The 19,349-nt window shown below is 54.6% G+C and overlaps 2 protein-coding genes across 3 annotated transcripts in view; one reads left to right on the top strand and one right to left on the bottom strand.

Annotated features, from left to right (window-relative positions):
• Positions 1–4,857: 4,857 nt before the first annotated feature.
• On the bottom strand, positions 4,858–9,033 carry C2H2orf68 (chromosome 2 C2orf68 homolog). Its single transcript, XM_050937575.1, has 4 exons — positions 8,882–9,033; positions 7,942–8,057; positions 7,070–7,215; positions 4,858–6,068 (listed from the first exon to the last, which is right to left on the bottom strand). Exons 1-4 carry the CDS (start codon positions 8,995–8,997, stop codon positions 5,946–5,948), a joined length of 501 nt encoding a protein of 166 aa, XP_050793532.1. The 5' UTR covers positions 8,998–9,033; the 3' UTR covers positions 4,858–5,945.
• A 2,010-nt stretch (positions 9,034–11,043) lies between these two features.
• USP39 (ubiquitin specific peptidase 39) overlaps positions 11,044–19,349 on the top strand; it is a 29,233-nt gene continuing 20,927 nt past the window's right edge. Inside the window, exons 1-4 of one of the 2 annotated variants that reach the window (XM_050937479.1) lie at positions 11,044–11,322; positions 11,906–11,975; positions 12,941–13,035; positions 18,073–18,209. In XM_050937479.1, coding sequence (XP_050793436.1) covers positions 11,097–11,322; positions 11,906–11,975; positions 12,941–13,035; positions 18,073–18,209 — 528 coding nt within the window. In that variant the 5' untranslated portion in view covers positions 11,044–11,096. The remainder of the gene's footprint in view (positions 11,323–11,905; positions 11,976–12,940; positions 13,036–18,072; positions 18,210–19,349) is intronic. The other variant, XM_050937478.1, reaches the window with a different exon arrangement.

Raw genomic sequence — 19,349 nt, 5'->3', positions numbered from 1 at the left:
GCGCGCAAGGCCCGACGGGAGCTGTCGTTTCCGAGCCACTCCAGCGCAGGACTACAACTCCCGCCATGCAGCGCGAAGGGACCACTGCCGGGACGAGCCGAACGCCCGGCCACGCCCTCCCTCACAATAGAATGGACGGGGGCTGGGGCGGAGCTCTATCGGACGGGGCGGGGCTTCTACGACGGACAGGGATCCTTGAGAAGGGGATGCGGGGTGGGGGGCTTTACGTTTGAATCAGGCTGGACTGACGCATCTCTGAGATAGGGAGGGAGTCAAAGTTCTCCCTCCCTCCCTCGGGAATTCCTGTGTTGCAGGTTCGAGTCCTGTCCTCGGCACAGGTCTGAGGGGCACAATACTGGGGGTTCCCTGGTCAGGGCCAAGGGTCCTGCCATGGGTCCAAGTCCTAAATTAGGGGTCCCAGCCCGGGGTCCAAATCCTGGCTCTAGGCTGAGTTCAGGCCTTGGGAGGTCTGAGCTCAGGAACCTGGGCTGCGACCAGGGCGGCGGGGGGTGTTCGTATCCCATGCAGATTCAGGAAAAGGAGGAGCAGATATTACCACAGAGCAGGTGCGGGCTGTGTAGGGCTGGTGCCCCTGGCCCCACTATGCACTCTGGGGTGCCCTGCTTGCATTGTGCACCATCCTTAACATCCTGGTGGCTGCTGGCTCTCTTCTGCCCCGATGGATCCAACCATCCCCCAGACAAACAGCCTGGCAGTAGATCAGCCCAGAACACAGTTGCCAATTTTCCTGCAGTAAATAAGCACCTCGACTTTCACAATAAGCCCAAAATCAAGCTCGTCCCATGAAGACCAAGCCAATCCCTAAGAACTCCAACACTCCATGGGACTAGATCCCCCCGGTGTGCAGTGTGGGGCCTGCTGTGCACCCCTGACTCTCTCCCCGCTTGCCCCTGCTTCCCCCCCACCCCACCCCGCTTTGCCGGGAGCTAATAAAACAAAAGAAGCAACAAGCTACAAGCTCCAAACTAGCCAACAAGCAACTCACAAGCCAATTAAGCCAAAAACAAACTCATTTTCTGTGTTTTTTTCTGCAGCTTTGTCACGTCTAGCCCAGAAGCTTTCCTCCTCCAGGAGAGCCTGGAAATGACCCACCCAACCTCAGTGCTGCCCCGTGCCACCAACTCGATGTGGGCGAGATCTTCTGGCCACGCCGGCAGTGATGCCTCTCCCTGCCGAGTGCTGGGGTAAGGGGCCTTGCCCCATCCTGCCAGCCATGTAAACCAGATGATGAGGGAGTGGATCAGGCCCCATCCCCCACCACACAATCCCTCTTCAGCCACAACCCTATTGGTGCCAAGGGGCCACTGGTTGCTTTTGGGCCTTCTCTAGGTCTGGAGAAGCCTGCAGCCTGCGATTCACCCTCTCTGCCCTCCAGGACCCTGCCAGCGCTGGCCCCATGCCTCCAAGCAGAGGAGGGTTAAGCTTTTGTGGGGCCCTGGACCAAAGCAAGTGGGGTCCCCTCCCCCACATTCTCCTGCCGGGGAAATGAGGTTGGGATGTGGGGGCTTCCCCTGCTCCCTGGCAGGAGCGCTGGGTGGGGAGGCAGAGTGAATCGGGGTATGGGGGTGCCCTTTTTTGTCTCTCCCCAATTGGTCGGGGTCCCTGGGCACGGGCCCCATCGGCCCAGTGGCTAATCTGCCACTGCTTCCAAGACAGCAGCCACAACTGCATTGTTAGTTCCCCACATCACCCTTGGAGCCCCAACATCCCAGCCCGCAGGAAGGGGGCTAATCTCAGCTTTGGAGATACACCAGAGCCGAGCCTGGGAGATTATAAACAAGTCCCCTAGTTATTCCCAAAATCACTCCTACCTAGGTGGCCGCAGGCCCTGGGATGGGAGACCATGGATCTGACAACCCAGGACCCGTTCCCCACTGGCTGTAGGTTTCTGGGCCGCGCTGCTGCCAGGGTAGCAGGGTGAACGAGAGCCGCGAGGAGCAGGGCAGCTGGGTGGGGACGCTGCTGACAGCAGACTGGGTGAGTATGAGGGGAGCGAAATGGGAATTTATCAGGTCCCAGCTCGAAGCAGCTCCAGAAGTCAGCGTGTTGGTGGGCTGGAGCAGAGGGGCTGGGACTCAGGGCTCCTGGGCTCTAGCCCCATCGCTGCCACTGACTGTGTGACCTTCAACACACCACTTCCCCACTCCGTGCCTCAGTTTCCCCATCTGTAGCCTGGAAGAGAGGATACTGCCCTGTGCAACTAGGTTGCTCCTGCATGCAGTGGCTGGGGATCCCTGGCTGGCAGGAACTGCAGATTCCCAGCAGTGCGTGTCATGCTCTGCCCTACACTTAGATCCTCTCACTCTTGGGTTCGAATCTGGCCCATGCTGCCCGTTGGGTGGCTGCTGTGTAAAGGGAGCCTGAGAGGACTTGGTGCAGGTTGTAGAAGGGCAGATGTCACCCCTCCTTGCTAGTCCCAGCTGGAAGGCCATAGGCTGAATCCCCTCCGCTCGCTAGAGTGCATCCCCCCGAGCAGGGCTGAGATGGGCTGCCTAGAGGGGGGATCACTCCCCCTGGAGCCGAGCTGTGGCTAGAGGCCTTGTAGCTCCAGGGCTGTGAAACAGGAGAGTGCGTCTCATGGGTAAGAGCCCAGGACAGCTGAGTCCTTCCCCTAGCTTGCCACATGCCCACAGGCACAGGGGATATCAGGCAAATAACCCATCTCCAAACCCATCTGAGAACCCATGGCTGCTCCGGGATGACCGGCGCCAGAATGAGCCCAGATCCCCTGGGGCCCAGTCAGTTACGCACCATGTGCTCAGCAGCAGTCTAGATTCACAGCAGCGTTTGGGGGCAGCGATGGGCACAGGCTTGTTACAAATCTCGGCTGACAAGCTCGTTTGGTGGACATGGTTGGATGACATGTTCCATGGCCTGGCCACGGCCCTGGGACATCCAGGCCCCCTCGGAGCTGCTGCTGATGCCAAGGGGAGCTGCACAGAGATAGGGGGAGAAAATGGCCTGCAGGTAGCAACTTTCATGGTTATTCCTAGGCCCTTTTTGTCACATCCAGCATGGCCTGATGGGAGCCTCTGCTTCCCTGGAGGCCAGCCCTCCCCTGTTTCTCTCCCCCGCTCCCTTGGCACAGTGCATCTTTCCCTTTCTTCCTGTCAGCCATTGCCACCTGGGGGTGCCCCCCCCTCCAGCTGCTCAAAGGATCTGCAATGGAACACCGAACACAGACATTGAAAGTGCCATCAACCGGCTTTGGAGTCAACACTGGGCTCAGTGTAGCATTCGCATCTCTCCGAGCCCTTGCTTCAGGCTCTCTGCAGACTCAGGCAGGCAATGCTATCTCACAGGGCACGTTTTCAGGGGTTCCTTCACTACCCCACTGGTTGGACATTCCCTTTGCAGTTCAAACGAAGACTGAGATGCCGCAGGATCTGAACGTGCCACGCAGGCCACAGAAATACATCGAGTGGGCGGGGTCTGGCTCGGACACTGCGGCTGTAAACTCTGAATGGTAAACAGACACCCGAAGACCACCTTTCTGGGTGAAACAAGTGTGCCTCCCAGAGCTCCCATCACCCCGCAGACCCCCATCACTGCAAGAACATGACAGGACAAGTATTTGGCCATGCAACCGTTGCGTGCAAATGGCTGCATGGTCCAATCCCATTGCAAGAAAGGTGACTATTCTCTTCTCTTTAATTTCAGGAAAGCCATGTGGCGAGTGGTTAGACCTTGGGTTTGCTGGTTGACCCTTGGGCTTTCCCTTCCTGTGCCTCAATTTCCTCATTGGTAAAATGGGGATAGCCATGGTGCCCATTGCAAGCACTTTGAGCTCAGTGGCACGGTTGTTCTGTGCGTAGCTAGACACAAGCAGGGTCTGAAAGTGACCCAGGCACAGAAGGGTTTGCGGAATTGTTTGAGTATCTGGATTGTGGCAGTGCCTGGGATGCCACACAATGAAAAGGCAGACCCCTGCCCACGATTTGTGCCAGTTTAGTGAAACCAGAGTCTCCCCCGTGAGGACACACTGATCGCATGTCAGCTTGAACCAGTTCCCAATCCACTAAAGTTAAACTGCTAGAACCTGGTTCAAACAGAGACGTGCACATGGGAGGGTTTCGCTCCATTTAAAGATAACAACTCTCCATGCAGGCCCATCTACCAACCTGCCTTGGGGGCAAGAATCTTCTCCTTTGGGCTCATGTGAGTTCTGGGCTCGGCGAAAACTGATCACTGCCCCCCACACCCGACGTACCAGAGAAGCGGATGAATCGCCCTGCCCCAGAGGAGGCCCTAGTGGAAATTATACCCTCCCTCAGGCAGCCCCACCTCTCTGTCCTTGAGGGAGGTGTCTGATGGGTGTGGGAGTGAGTGCAGGGGGCGAGCTGACCTATAAGGGGAGGCCTGGGGGAAAGGCGACCTAACACCAGAGGGGACTAGGCAGTACAAGAACTGCCTCTTGCTCAGTGCTCAGGACAGGGAAGCCGGACTCCTAGGTTCCGTTCCCAGCTCTGCTGCTGACCAGCTGCCTGAGCTGGCCCGAGTAATTTCTGCTCATTGTGCCTCAGTTTCCTCACCAAATCAGCAGCCGAAGTGCCTCTCCAGATCCCGGGGGGAAGGAAGGGCCGCTGGCATGTGCAACGCTCACTGGGCCCATGGCAGCAGTTGGATGAAATCACACGCCAGGGGTCAGCATTGTGTAGCGGCAAGGGCACTAGGCTGGCGCTCAAGGGAGCGGGGCCCATTCCTAGCTCTGCTAGATGAGCTGGGCCAGGCTGATAAGACTCATCCATTTCAGGCTAGAACACCCCCAGGGCGTGGCCCCAGCGATCCCCATCCAGGCAGGGGTCGCACAGGAATGCTCGTTATTACACACCCCAGTTCTGTTTTGTCAGGACGTTTATTGGTGCCGTGAGCACAGGGCCCTGTGGTCCTGGTGCCAAGCGTAACCTGGGGCAGGCCTGGTTGGCCATGGCACTGGAGCACGGGGCTCATTCATTTCTCCAGCGCCCTGGGGCCAACGGGCACTAGAGCCAAGACGCCTGATGCATCCCGGCGCCGAGAGGGCGGTTCCACCATGCGTGTAGGGCAGATCCAATGGGGTTCGGCCAGTTCCCCCATCCAGGACACAGGGCGTCCCCTAAAGGGCTCAGTGGCACATTCCTGCCTGGGTGGGGGCATGGGGCTCATGGGAACCTCTCAGGGACCAGCCCAATCCCGGTGCCCTCTGGCCATCGCCCCAGCTGCCAGGTCCCATGCTCTGTGCTGGCCAACAGCCTGGCGCCTTCAACCAGCCACAGAGCTCCCTTAAACAAAACAGTCTGCCTGGGTGTGAGCCCCCCGTAGGAACTGAGCCATAACAGGGAGCAGCTCAGCCACCCATAGAACGGAGAATAGGGGACCCCAGGAGGTGGGAGTTGGGGGTATGGGGATGGGGGACCCTGGGGGCATGGAAGTCAGGGGGCAGGTTGACAGGGGGACCAGGGGGAATGGGGACAGGGGGACTCTAGGGGGATGGGAGGCTGGGCGTGGGTGGACCTTGAGGAGAGGGGGGTGGGGAGATCCTGGGGGAGGGAAGGCTGGAGGACCATAGGGGCAGAGTGGCTTCATGGGGCCTGTCAGCACCGGTGCACCCTCCAGGCATTACCCGGCTGGGCAAGACTCCTCCCCCACAGACTGTGCCCAGGGCTTCATCTGCCCCAGTTCCCAGGACCCCCAGGCCGCCCTGCTCAGGATCCCAACCTAGCAGCCAGCTCCTCCTGGGGGCACCAGTCCTGGGCCCTGGCTGCTGGGGGTGGCTGGGAGTGGCAGGGAACAAACCCGCTCGGCAAGTCTGTGGGAGCTTGGGGCAGCCGGGTTCTCGCTCCCTGGGTGCAGGAGGAGCCTGCACAGCCTCCAACCCCCGCAGCCAGGGTGCCGCAGCTCCCCTTCTGCGCCCGGCTCCCCACCCAGCACAGCCACCACAGGCCTCAGCGCTTCGCCCGCCGCTTCTGCAGCTCTTCCTGCACCCGCTGCCTCAGGGCCTCACGCAGGGGTGGCTCCAGCGGGCTCCGGGCACAGACCTTCTCTGCCACCTCCTCAGGGCTGTCATCCTGCAGCGAGAGGTGCAGGGCCCGTGATCAGCTTCGGAAACTCCTGCCACCCAGCTCCTGCATACGCCCAGCCCTCCCTCCTGGCGGAGCGAGCAGCTGAGTGCGAGCTCCCTGCACCACCCCTGCCAGCATGTGCCAGGGCCCCAGCATGCCCCAGCCCCTGCAGCTGGACAATTCCCTGTCACTGTGCACCAGCTGCAGCCTCTGCCATGGGGTCTGCGGGCCCTGGCTCCTGTCTGTCTGAGGGAGAGGAGTGCGCTGGGCTGGCAGCTGGCATGTGGAGGTGCCCTCTGCCCCCGGAGAGACGGGGGAGCAAGGTGAGAGGGCGAGAGATGGGGAGACACCAACGGGACAGAGGGACGCACAGAACTCTAGGAGTGACAGCACCCCCTGCTGAGCCCCCTACCCTGCTCTCTGCATCACAGGGCCCCATGTCAACCAACTGCCCCACTCCCCAAACCATGCCCCCCCCGCCGAGGCCCCCCCCCACACCACGCGCCCCCTGCTCCACTCCCCACAGTACAGAGCCCCCTGGCAAGTCCCCCGCCCTGCTCCCCAGACCACGGCGCCCCCTGCTCCATTCCCTGCAGCACGGCGCCCCCTGCCAAGCCCCACACCTCCTCCTCACAGTACAGCCTACCCCACTCCACCCCCCTGCTGAGTCCCCCACCGCTCTCCCCACCGCACAGCACCTTCCACTCCAGTCCCCACAACACAGAGCCCCCTGTTGAACCCTCGCCATGCTCCCCACAGCACAGTCCCCCCTGCTCCACCCCCTACAGCACGGTGCCCCCTGCCAAACCCCATAACCCTCTTCCCGGAGCTGAGCACCTGCCCTGCTCCCTGCAGCCCAGGCCCCTAACACCTCGCTCAGTCATTGGGGTCAGCACTGACCCAGGGGGAGAGCGCTCCCTACTAGCTTCCACCCTCTCCTGCCAGGAGATCCCCTCCCTGCCGCCCTGTTCTCCTGCCACCCCCTGCCTGGTGTGCCAGGCATATACCTGGTGTACAATGACCGAGGTGACCTCGCCGCTGTCGGCCTCATACTCGAGGCAGAAGAGCTCTGTGCCGCGGGGGTCTGGCTCGGTGCTGGAGCTGCTCTCGCTAGACCCCTCGTACTCCAGGCTGCAGGCTGGGTCAGCTCGACCTGGGGAGCATAAAGGAGCCAATGAGGGGAGTGTGGCCAGGTGGTGCCTGCACCCACCCAGAGAACACAGGGCATGGGCGCAGCAGTCTGGAAATGGAGTCCTTGAACCTGGCACTGGGAATCCGTCAGATTTAAGAGGCGTTGATCTAATGCCCCTCAATCCCGACCTGCAGCCCCCTGCTAGCTCAGCCCTGGGCTCCCCACCAGCTCTGCCAGTGCCCCTGAATCCCGACCCACAGCCCCTCAAAATCCTGCTAAGCAGAAGTGGCCAGTCATGATCATCTTTGGCCTGGGATGGGCACCGCTTAGGAGGCCCAGAGCCAGGTCCCGCAGGCGACTGTCACTGAGATTTGGACCCAGGGCTCCGGGCGAAGGGACCGCGTGGTTAAACCCCTGCTCTGCGGTGCTGCCAGTGACCAAGGAAAGGACTGGGCATGCCAGGTCTGTCCCCATCTGATCCCTCAGCCTGACCACGGCCCAAACCTGGCTGGTTGGTCAGCTGCCCCTTGGAACTGCCACCCGTCGCACCAAAGGTGCAGATATGGTGCTGGGGAGATCCTGGATTCGCCCCCACGAAACTCAATGACTTGGATCAGCACAGGAGCTAATAACGACTGGGCAGCCCCCCCAACAAGGGCTGAGCGGGAGGCGTCCCCGCTCTGCTGTACACATGCCCCATCTGCTCCCCAGTGGGAGCACAGAGAGCAGGGCGCTGGCTGTGCTCACTTCTCCGGCAGGGGTGGTACACCTGCTGGTCGGGTTTCCTGGGCCGGGGTGGGGTCGGCGTGTGCCTCTTCTTCACCTTCTCCTTGGCCTGCTTCATCTCCCGGTCGTAGTCGTCCCTGATGGGGAGGAGAGAGAGGCCTGGGGCTGCAGCTGGGTATGGGGCTGGCGGGGCTGGGAGCCAGGACAGGCCTGCCTGGAGATACCATTGATTCGCCACACTTAGGGGGGTGCATGTGGGGTGGGTTTGCATAGGCCTTGTGGCAGGGCGAGGGGCTGGTGCTGTGGGGGGATGTTATCTGCCCAATCTTACCCTGTTCTCCAGTGCTCTCCCCTTACAGGTTATCTGCGGAGAGGGGTGGGGGATAGGCACCTACCCTTTTTGCCCAACTGGAGAGAGGTGTCCTGCTTGCTGTTTGCATTAGAAGTTGGGGTCCCATTCCCTCCCAGCCGCCAAGGCTGAACAGAGAACTGGGAGGGCTGGTACATAGATGCCATGCCCGTGACCTGAAATGTGCCCAGAGTGGGGGCAGGTGTGACCTGGGAGGGGGAAGAATACCAGCCCCCCCAGCCGGGATCTCCCAGCCCTGCACCCAGTGAGGGTCCAGCTCCCCCAACCTTTGCTGTCTGTGGGGGCGGGGTCCTGCAGGGCTGGGAGCTCTCATGTGGGCAGGGGTTCCCTGGGGGCAAGGACCAGGAGTCCCAGCCGAGTGGGGGGTCCCGGGACGGGATCAGGTACTTGGGGGGCTGTCCGCGCCCAGGATCCGGCACTTGGAGATCCAGGGGGCGGGGGGCAGGCCAGGATCTGGTGCCGGGGGATCCGGGGTCCGGTCCCGGGGAGTTGCGAGGGGCAAGGTCCGGTCCCGGGAAGGAGATCCGGGGTCCGGTCCTGGGGGGGAGGGGGGGGGAGGCAGGGTCCAGTCCCGGGGGCCCGGGCCGGTACCTGGCGATCTGGTTCCGCCGGATGTGCCGCACGAAGCCGTGGCTCATGTCGAGCCGCCCCCCCGGCCGGCAGCCGCCCCAGGCCGGGTCCCGCTCCGCCTCCGGCCCCGCGTCCATCGGCCCCCGCCTCGCCCAGCGCCGGAGAGCGGCGGTGCCGGGGCCCTGAGACCCGCCCCCGGCCCCGCCCGGCCGAGCGCGGGGAGCCGCGAGAGACGGACTCAGACCTCGGCTCCCCCGCACCTGGTCAGGCCCCCGCGTCCCCGGGGCCAGCCCCTCCAGACCGGGATCAGCCTCCAAGCCCCCAGTCCGGAGCCTCCCGCCGCGGGACCAGCCCCCCGCGTCTCCCCTTGGGCCGCCCCCTACCCGGGGCAGGCACCTGCATCCCCCTGGAGCAGAGACCATTCACCCTCATCCCCATCCCTGTGTCCCCCCATTCCTCCTACAACCCAATGCCACTCTGTACCTGTGCATTCACCCCCCATCCTGTGCCTCGCACCCTTACACCGCGCTCTGCGCAGTGCCTCCCACTTCTGAGTCCCCTTTGCACTGCCCCCGTCACTGGTGCCAAATGAGGTGGGAGCGTTTGACACCCTGGGGTGAGACGCCACAGGGCAGAGCTGTGCGCCAGGCGTTCCGCATTGGCTATTGTATCTGCGCAGAGGGAGGTTATGTCACGGCAGGGCTGCCTTTAGCCCGGGGGCTCATAGGTTCAGTTGCACCCCCAGAAATCAAGAGCACCAACCTACAGTGGTGCTCTGACCCCGCTCCCTCAGATTTGGCCTGGCTGCCCCTCCATCGGTGGCACTGCCACCCTGTGCGCCAGATTGCAAAGCGGCGGGCCAGGCCCAGCCCTGCAGCACAGAGCTGCTGCGCCAGGGTGTGTGTGGGGCAGACATAGTGCACCCGTGGAATTGGGAGGCTATGGCCACCCTTGCATAAAGGCAACTTCATCTCAGAGCTTGTCTACACTCAACTGTAGCACTTCAGTGTAGAAACTACCCACCCCACAGTGGGAGTTCTCCCATCAGTCACCTCTGCGTGGGGCAGCAGCTAGGTCCCCAGAAGAATTCTTCCATCTACCTAGTGCTGTCTACACTGGGGGTTAGGTTGGCTTAACTACACCACTCAGGGGAGGGAAATGTGTGGATTTTTCACGCCCTTGAGCAAAGTAGTTAAACCAATTAAATTTTGTAGTGTAGACCCGGCCTATGTCAAAGCCTCTGGGTGTGAATGTAATGCCAATGCTAAACAATAATAGATATGAGAGACAAGGTGGGGGAGGTAATATGTTTTATTGGATCAGCTTCTGCTGGTGAGAGATACAAGCTTTTGAGCCCCACCGAGCTCCTCTTCAGGTCTGGGAAACCAACTCAGAGCATTACAAGGTGATAACTGCTTATGCTAAAGAATCGGTTCCACTTTGTATTTAGCTGTGATGCTGGAAGTGCCTTTCTCAGCCCTGCAGAAGAGCTTGGTGTAGCTTGAAAGCTTGTCTCTGTCACAGAAGTTGGTCCAATAAAAGATATTGCCTCCCCCACCTCATCTCTCTAATCTCCTGGGGCTGACATGGCTGCAATGCCTATTGCTGTGTTGGCAATTTTCAGGCCTTCATAAATCATGAGCTTGGCTTAACAATCATGAGATTTAAAAAACAGTAGCTGCTGCGGTTGGTCTCTGTGACCTTGTGGCTTGTCAGGCCTCAGGAGTCACATTTTCCGGCTTTTCTCCCCACACACAATGTCTGGAAACCAACGTGCTTCCGAAGAGAGCCCAGATCCTCACCCTGTCACTGGACTCTAGGAGCTGGGGCTTTAGGAGACATGCCAGGATTGCAGGGATCAGGTGCTGAGGGCAGGGCAAGGGGTAGCAGCACAGACACGAGACACCAGCCCCAAGCTCCTATTGCCAATGATCGCTGCATAAAGGGGAGACTGTCTCTTTAAATAGGAACTCCGAGAAGAGCGGCGGTCGGCCCATCCCACAGACACTGGCTGGACAGCTACCAATGCGCATGCGCGAAGGAACAGGTTGCCTCGCGCCGTAAGAGTGCGCAGGCGCCAAGCTGATCCTCGCACCTCCCTTTGGACGGCTGTGCGCATGCGTCTGCTACTGCACATGCGTGTGGGGGAGGGCGAAAGCGCCGCTGGCCTGTGTACGGGCGCGCGGCAGCGTCCGTCGCCCCGCGCGTGCGCAGTAGCGGCTGGACGCGGCCCGGGATGTCTGGCCGGGTGAAGCGGGAGCGGGATTCCCGGGCGTCCCCGCGGAGCTCGGCCTCGGGCCGGGTGAAGCGGGAGCCGGCGGGGTCGCGCGGCTCCTCCCGAGGGAAGCGCGAGGCGGAGCCCGAGCGCGTCCGGGTGAAGCGCGAGCCCGAGGACGGGCCGCCCCGGGCCAAGCGGGAGCGCGAGGCCGAGGAGGAGCCGGAGTCGGAGCCGGAGCCGACAGGTGGCGGCGGGGGCTGGGGCGGGTCAGTGCTGGGCGCCCCGCGGCCCATGCTCCGGCCTCTCCCCTCACAGCCCCGGGCCCCCCATGGGCTGGGCCAGAGCGATCTGCTGGAGCCGGGCACGGGGCAGCGAGCAGCCGACGTCGCTCTGGCCACGGGTGTCCGAGCGGGGTTGTGCTCTAGCTCCTGGGCTGGTGACACGCCTCGCTGTGCCGTGCCCAGGTGCGAGGTCCTGGGCACGGCTGGTAGGAGGTTTGATGTTAGGAGCAGATACCGTAACCGCCTGAGCAACAAGGGGAGAGGTCGTTTCTCAGGCTAGTTCTCACCGCAGTTCAGGGTCTCTAGTCAGTGTAAGTGGTGCTGTCATGTAGGCAGCCCTCACAGAGTGGAAGTGTTGGTGTCGTGCTCCCAGCAGCCTGCGTGGGTTATTTTCTCCTGAGGAAATGCCATGTGGTTCTGGGGTTTCTGTCTCTGAAGTGTTGCTTTTCAGTGGCAGGTACCACTTCAGGAAAACTGTTAATTTCTTAGCCCCTGGGAGTGATGCTTGAGTTGTTTCTAATCCATTTGTGTGGGTCTTTATTCCAGTGAGATATGGCCGATTTGACCCCGAGGACCGGCGCAGCAGACACTGCCCGTACCTGGACACTATTAACAGGTCAGCATAGAAACAAAGCAAACACGTGTGACACAGGGCATGGCAGAGCAGTGGCCTAGTACAGTGGTTCTCATTCTTTCCGGATTCCTGTACTCTTTTCAGCAGTCTGATGGTGTTGCATACTCCAGCTTTCACCTCACTTAAAAACTAGTTGCTTACAAAATCAGACATAAAAATACAGAAGTGTCACAGCACACTAGTACTGAAAAATTGCTGATTTTGTCATGATTAAATCAATTGTAATTTAAATATTGTACTTACTTTTTTCAGTGTGTAGTATATAGAGCAGTACAAACAAGTCATTGTCTGTTTGAAATTTTAGTTTGTACTGACTTTGCTAGTGCTTTTTACGTAGCCTGTTGTAAAACTAGGATAATATCTAGATGAGTTGATGTACTACCTGGAAGACCTCTGCATAGCCATTGGCCTAGCTCTTTGTGGGTACTATATATACTCATAGACATTTATATATTAGGGCCTAATACATAAATGTCTGTGAGTGTACCTAGTGCCCACAAAGAACCACAACTGTTTTCTGGAATAGCAGTCGCTGCTCAGAACTGGAATAGTAGCAGTTGCTATAGGGCAGGGGTGAGCTGCATCCACAAAGGTTGAGCAATGCCAGCAGGAGGAGCAGGACTGGAATGGCAGGAGATGACACGTATCAGGATTGAGATGCAGCTCTGATTTTTAAAGTGATATGAGAGCTTAGCTCCTGTGAGAGCCCAGAACCAGGAGGAAGGGGATCTCTCATATTTGAGGTACTGTCACGTGCAGTGTGATACCGAGCAGCCTTCCAGTACTGTAGTGTGGGTCACACATGATAATTTTTCTGTTGACCTTGGTTCTCTTGAGCTCTGTCAGATTCATGAGAATGTAGGACTGGAGGGGACCCAATGGTAGGCAATATTTGTCTGACTGTTTAAGGGTAACTCTGCTAACTTGCTATTAACCTGCCGTTTCAGGAGCGTTCTGGATTTTGACTTTGAGAAGCTGTGCTCCATCTCACTCTCGCATATAAACGTCTATGCTTGCCTGGTGTGTGGGAAATACTTCCAGGGTGAGTTCACTGCTGTGCTGCATACCTGCCTCTGCAGCAAACAGAAGCACTGAATGGGGGTGTTACCCTGGCTAGCTGAACACTTCGGGGATTCACTTAAAGAGAAAGATATTCCATTTGTCTTAAGTGACAATTGTCTTTCACCTTTTCCTGCAGGCCCTGAATTTCTAAAGCTATTTTACCTTCAAATTACTGTCAGAACGTGGCAGGCCCTTTTCTTAACCATTGCTGTGGCTTGTGCAGGGGACATAGCAAATGTGGGTGGCTGGAGGTCAGTTCTGCATGGTTATATTGCTCTGTTCTGTGGTTACTTCTTTGCAAAGTCCCATTGAAATCAACATAGCCAGTGGCTTATTTCATTTTAGTGAAGGCATGTACAGTTTAAAAGAAAACAGTGGTAAGTAACTGAATGTGGGAAACTAATTGTCAGTGTTGGGCAACAAGGCTCCCATTTTAACATTAGCAGGAATCCTATGACTGGATCCCAAGGTTCTTGTAGCTAAATCCCACCCTGCCTTTATGGAAATCTATCTCCTGAGCATGTGAAGCTGTTTTAATATTTATTTTTCTTCAAAATACCCCTCAAAAATCCCAGTTCCCTCTGAGGCCTTTTCCCAGGTGTGCTAGATGCTCAGCAAAAGTGCCTAAAACCAGAGGATTCTTGCACAGGGGAGGGCAACCTATGGCACGTGTGCCGAAGGCGGCATGTGAGCTGATTTTCAGTGGCACTCTCGCTGCCTGGGTCCTGGCCACCGGTCTGGGGGGCTTCTTAAACATTTTTAAAACCTTATTTACTTTACATACAACAATAGTTTAGTTATATATTATAGACTTACAGAAAGAGACCTTCTAAAAACATTAAAATGTATTACTGGCGCATGAAACCTTAAATTAGAGTGAATAAATGAAGACTCGGCACACCACTTCTGAAAGGTTGCCAACCCCTGTTCTAGCGTATTCCTCCAGAATAAAATTAACAATGAAAGTGGGGTGTGGAGGTCTCTGGGATTCTCCTTTGGATTGTAAGCTTGTCTTGATCTGTAAAGCACCGTGATGCGATATAGCAATTTTCCCACCATCCCATGGCACCTTTCTGCCTGAGGAAGGCTACATGTTGCTTTCCCAGAGTTCACTGTGCCTTTGCTAGTCTGCGAGACTCGTCCACTTGTTCCTGTCTCCAAAGGGCTGAGCAATCTTCCTCTAGAGCAGTGTTTCCCAAAGTGTGGTATGCGTACCCCTGGTGGTACGTGAAAGGGTTTCATGGGGTACGCGGCAGAATTTTTTATTTTACTTTATCATAGTTTTTTTTTAGCAGCAGAAATCAATTCACTAAAATGTAATATATAAGAATGGTGTACACTTGTATAGTAGAAATACACAGGTTTACATTGAAACTAATATGATAATGCATTCAGTAACATCTAATAGCACAGCAGAGTCAACGCAGACCACGCGTGCACGTTACCACGGCTTGGGCAATAACTATTCATAGTAATCTAAAGATTGTAGCAAGTACATGCTTGGTGTGTCTCAATATACAAAATTTCTCTTTTTGTTTTTGTTAAACGCATTTACAATTGATCGCTGGCTAAAAACGGGAAGTTTGAAATGTACAAAAGAAAATTATGAAGGAAATACGAATGTTAGTGATAATTATGCTGAAAAATGCAGTGATGTGGCTACATCAGACAATTGTGACGACAAAATTAGTGAACCGTGTGATCCATCTTACGTTTATTGAACATATCAGCTGCAAAGAAAATGAAAAAAGCCCGCAAATATGTTGAAAAATATCTTAAACTGGGAGTTTTGTGGACTGGCGATGAGGTGGAGCCTGTTCCACTATGTGTGATTTATTACGAGACTCTCACAAATGAAAGTATGAAACCATCCAACCTAAAACGCCATTTCGATAGCAAACAAAGAATATGAGGGAAAACCTGTAGAATTCTTCAAAAATAGGCGCAAAGATCTCCAAAAGTCCCAGAAAACAATTCATAATGTGCCGGGAGGTGAAAATATGAAAGCTTTGGAAGCTTCATATAGTGTGGCGTACTTAATTGCAAAGTCTGGAGCTGCTGAAGTGATTGGTGAGACGTTAGTAAAATCTGCAGCCAAAGTAACGGTGCAAGTGATGATTGGAGACAAGGCTAGCAAAGCTATTGATTGAAGCTATCTGTTCATTGTAGAATCAGAGAGATGGCTGAAAATGTAAATCAGCAATTATTGTAAAGAGTACAAAAGAGGCGCTACTATTCACTGCAAGCTGTGGCAAATTGCCGGCACTATTATGATGGGTCTCGCACTTTCTCTTCTTTGGGGGGGGGGGCGGTTTCAGGACGCCATTTTTTGCCCCTGAATTGGAATATTAACTGCCCCACTAGTGTGCTAGAGGAGGGGAGTGGAGAGGGAGGGACCTGGGGCCTCCCTCTACTCCAGCTCCCAGCCCATGGGCCCTGAGGATAGTGGTGAACCACTTGAACTGACAGTTCCTTCCCCTGGGCTACTTCCTTCTCCTGCCCTTCAGCTTGTGGGGGCTTCCTGCCCTCCCTCTGCACAAGCCAGGTGCTCCTTTACTTAGGGTCTTGGACCTCTTTGCCCACTGCAGCACTTCTCCAAACTGTCCTCTGCTTCTCTTCAAACTGTTCTCTGCTCCAGCACCGGTCCTTTCTGCTCCAACTCCCACACTGTCTGATTGAAGCAGGGGTTTTTATCATGTGACTGACTTCAGGTGCTCTAATTGGCTTCACTGCTCTAGTTAATCTATAGCAAACTTTCTTCCCCTTACAGGGAATAAGGCTCCCTTCTAACCCTCTCCTGCTGCCCTCTGGCCATGCTGTATCACAAAGCAGATGAACCCACTGATATTGTGAATTTGTTTGTCAGAAACAAGCTGAATAGTGAAGTCCACGATGATATTTTGTTCTGCCAACCTATGCCAACACATACAACTGGAGAAGCTATTTTTAAAGTTATTGTTGACTTTATCAAAAACAATGACTTGGATTGGAGTCATTGTGTTGGAATAAGCACGGATGGCACCAGAGCTGTGATTGGTTCGAATAAAAGAGTTGTTGCATGCATTCAAGCTGTTGTGCCAGAAGCAAAATTGACTCATTGTTGCATTCACAGGGAAACACTCGCCACCCAGAACATGCAGACAGATGTAAAGCAAGTACTGAATAAAGCTATGAAAATAATCAGTTTTGTGAAAGGCTGCCCTCTGAATGCCCGGCTGTTTCTCAGCTGTGTGGTGAGAAGGGCAGTGATTACACACAACTCCTATTTCACACTGAAGTGCGTTGGTTTTCGCGTGAAAAGTTCTGAATCGCCTGTTGGAGCTGTGAGAAGAACTGCAAGTTTCTTTAGATGAATCCTTTAACCCCTGCGAGACCATATACGACTGGAAATGGCTATGCAAACTAGCATATATTGCAGATATCTTTGCTCATTTAAACAACCTCAATCTATCCTTGCAAGGGAAACTCATATCCATATTCCATGTTCAAGGCAAAGTGAGTGCCATGGTCGCAAAATTGAAACTGTGTCATAAACGTCTTAGTCATCGTGAACTGGATTCCTTTCCATCTCTTCATGACTTAGTAATAAATTCGACTAATGAACTTGATAGTGATGTGTTGCAAACCATGAAGCAGCGTTTGGAAAGCTTGCAGAAAGATCTTTAAGTATTTCCCTGAACCGGACCACACTTTTGAATGAATAAGGAACCCTTTTATCATCAATATTCAAACATTGCCAAATAACCTCTCTGCTTCAGAAGAACAACAGATCTTGGAGCAGGCTTCAGATAGCTTCCTGAAAACAAAATTTGAGCAAAATACACTGACAGCCCCCAACCAAAATGATATCTCTGAATATCCAGCTCTATCAGACAAAGCTGTCAAGTATCTTCTGCCTTTTCCTACCTTGTATTTGTGCGAAATCGGATTCTCTGTGCTGGTTGGTATCAAAAGAAACAACCGAAATCGACTTACTGACGTGGAGCCCCATCTTCGTCTTAAGATCACAGACATTGAGCCAGATATCCCCGTGATAGTGTCTGGTCAAAAGCAGTTCCATCCTTCGTACTGAATAGTTTGGTTTGTACTTAAAATTTTTCAATACTGAAATAGTAAGTATTCAAACTAGTGCTTTCTTCACTAACCTAACCAAACCAGTATTTTAATTTCAGAATGATACGAGTGTCAGAGGGGTAGCTGTGTTGGTTTGGATCTGTAAGAGCAGCAGAGTCCTGTGGCACCTTATAGACTAACAGATGTATTGGAGCATAAGCTTTTGTGGGTGAATACCCACTTCGTTGGATGCATGATGCGTGAATGATATGAATTCACTAATATATAATTAATTAATTAATTACATGCTGTTCTGCCAAACTGTTGATTTGCTTGTATTATTTTAATTATTTCTAGTACTATTTCTATAGGTAACTATTATTTCTATTAAAAGTTTTGTTTCAACTGTATGTAATATAATTTTGTATTTATTTCTAATAAACATTTAATCCAGAATGAAACGAATTAGGAATGTGTTATAAAAATGTGACTACTAACACTCCCCCCCAATTATCTTCACTGGAGAAGGGGTTTGCCAGTAAGACAAATGTCTCAAAAGGGGTACGCAACTGTGGTAAGTTTGGGAAACACTGCTCTAAAGCACAGCAGCCTCGCTGGGGAGGGAATGGACTGAGGTGAGGTGTCGCTAGCAATGCACTGTGCTGCACCTCTGGAGTGGAGATATCATTAAAACAATTCCTGCAGTCCATGCTGTTGCTCAGCACTTGCAGAAGGCAACATTTTTCTCTTAACAGTTCATGTAGTTTCCTGAACATACCCAGTGATGGGCAGAACCAAATACTGCTCAAGGTATAGAGAGCAAACCCTGGAAATTCTGTTTGTCCAGCTCGTCAGCTGCCTTTGCAGTGAAGTTTAAGCCATTAGACATCTAGTTCATGCTGTCCCTTTGGCTTCTGTTACTGCGCTCTGTGTTCCTGACCTGCCTTTTTTGTCCCTTCCGCAGGCCGTGGGTTGAAGTCTCATGCTTACATTCACAGTGTACAGTTCAGCCATCACGTCTTTCTGAACCTCCACACCCTCAAGTTCTACTGTCTGCCAGACAACTACGAGATCATTGACTCCTCGCTGGAGGACATCACTGTACGTTGCCTTCTGGAGCTTCGCTGTCAGTAGTGCCTGGGTAGTGGGGAGGGGAGAGGAGGGAGGTGACTCTCTCCTTTCACATTGGAGGGCATAAGAATGTGCTCTTCCAGGATACAGTACAGTTTGTACCTGCATGGGCAAACTGCCTCTTGTGCCATATGGTCCAGATACACACTTGCCCAATGATCTCCATGGGGACAGGATAGACTTGGTCAGACCAGAAGAGCTGGTGGAATTGCTCCTGTAACTCACTGCAGAGAGGCCTGTGTGTTTGGGATAGAAAGGCCTGAATTAGACCGTTATTTGTGATGCCATATGCAGAGTACGGGCTGGATTCATGTGTCAGCAGGCTCAGGTGTTTTTGCAGTGGAAAGGAGCAGTCTGCCAAAGGCATTAGCAGAACATTGTGGGAATTAGGGGCAGAGCTGTTACGAATGAAGCATTATCGGGAGAGAAAGGATCGGGTAGTGGCTAGGGCATTATTCAGAGACTCAGGTTCAGTTCCTGCCTCAGACTCCCTGTATGACTTGGTCGGTCACTGAATTTCTCTGTGCCTTGGTCCCCATCTGTAGCTTAACCTAGCCCTGGTCCTTCGCTTTCATGTGGCACTGCTGCTGATCCCTGTTATACCCTTTCACCCCTCTGCAATTTTTTTGTAGCTGTCCATGTTTCTACGGCTGGTCCGGAGCTGTTCCTGCAGAGCCTCTTCTCCCCATGGGCCCAGGAGATTGAATACCTCCTGCCTGCTCCAGGAAGGAGTGTGTCTAGAGCGTGTAACCGGCATGGTCGGTCAGACAGCTGCACAAACAAAGGGGAGCTGCTAGGTGTGCTCGCCAAGCCAGGCAGTTGTGGGAAAGCATTTTGAAAATAGGTCGGGTGTTTTTAATTGGGGGTATGGCTCCCAGTTTCCGTGACTCCTGGGCAGTGAAGTTGACCATTGTGACTAGAGCGGTCACTTGTCAGGTGTTGCGGGATAGCTGCTGGAGGACTGTAGGCACAGTGTCTACACTTGCACTATTTCAGCCTCTGTAGGTTGACCATGGTTCAACACCATTCGAGGAGGTAGTTTTACTGCATCTCTGTAACATAGTGCTTACATTGGTGGGAGTCAAATCTGAATGTAGACACTTGCATAAG

This window comes from Gopherus flavomarginatus, chromosome 2, assembly GCF_025201925.1.
Source record: "Gopherus flavomarginatus isolate rGopFla2 chromosome 2, rGopFla2.mat.asm, whole genome shotgun sequence".
Taxonomy (NCBI): domain Eukaryota; kingdom Metazoa; phylum Chordata; order Testudines; family Testudinidae; genus Gopherus; species Gopherus flavomarginatus.
The sequence above is the reverse complement of the archived record's forward strand: the minus strand, read 5'-3'. Positions and strand labels throughout refer to the sequence as shown.

Excerpts from the sequence above, each read along its gene's own strand:
- C2H2orf68 (XM_050937575.1), bottom strand. The coding sequence starts at position 8,997 with ATGGACGCGGGGCCGGAGGCGGAGCGGGACCCGGCCTGGGGCGGCTGC. Across the intron at positions 8,058-8,881 it reads CGGCGGAACCAGATCGCCAG|GGACGACTACGACCGGGAGA; the intron begins GTACCGGCCCGG and ends CCTCCCCATCAG. Across the intron at positions 6,069-7,069 it reads CCTCGGTCATTGTACACCAG|GATGACAGCCCTGAGGAGGT; the intron begins GTATATGCCTGG and ends CTCTCGCTGCAG.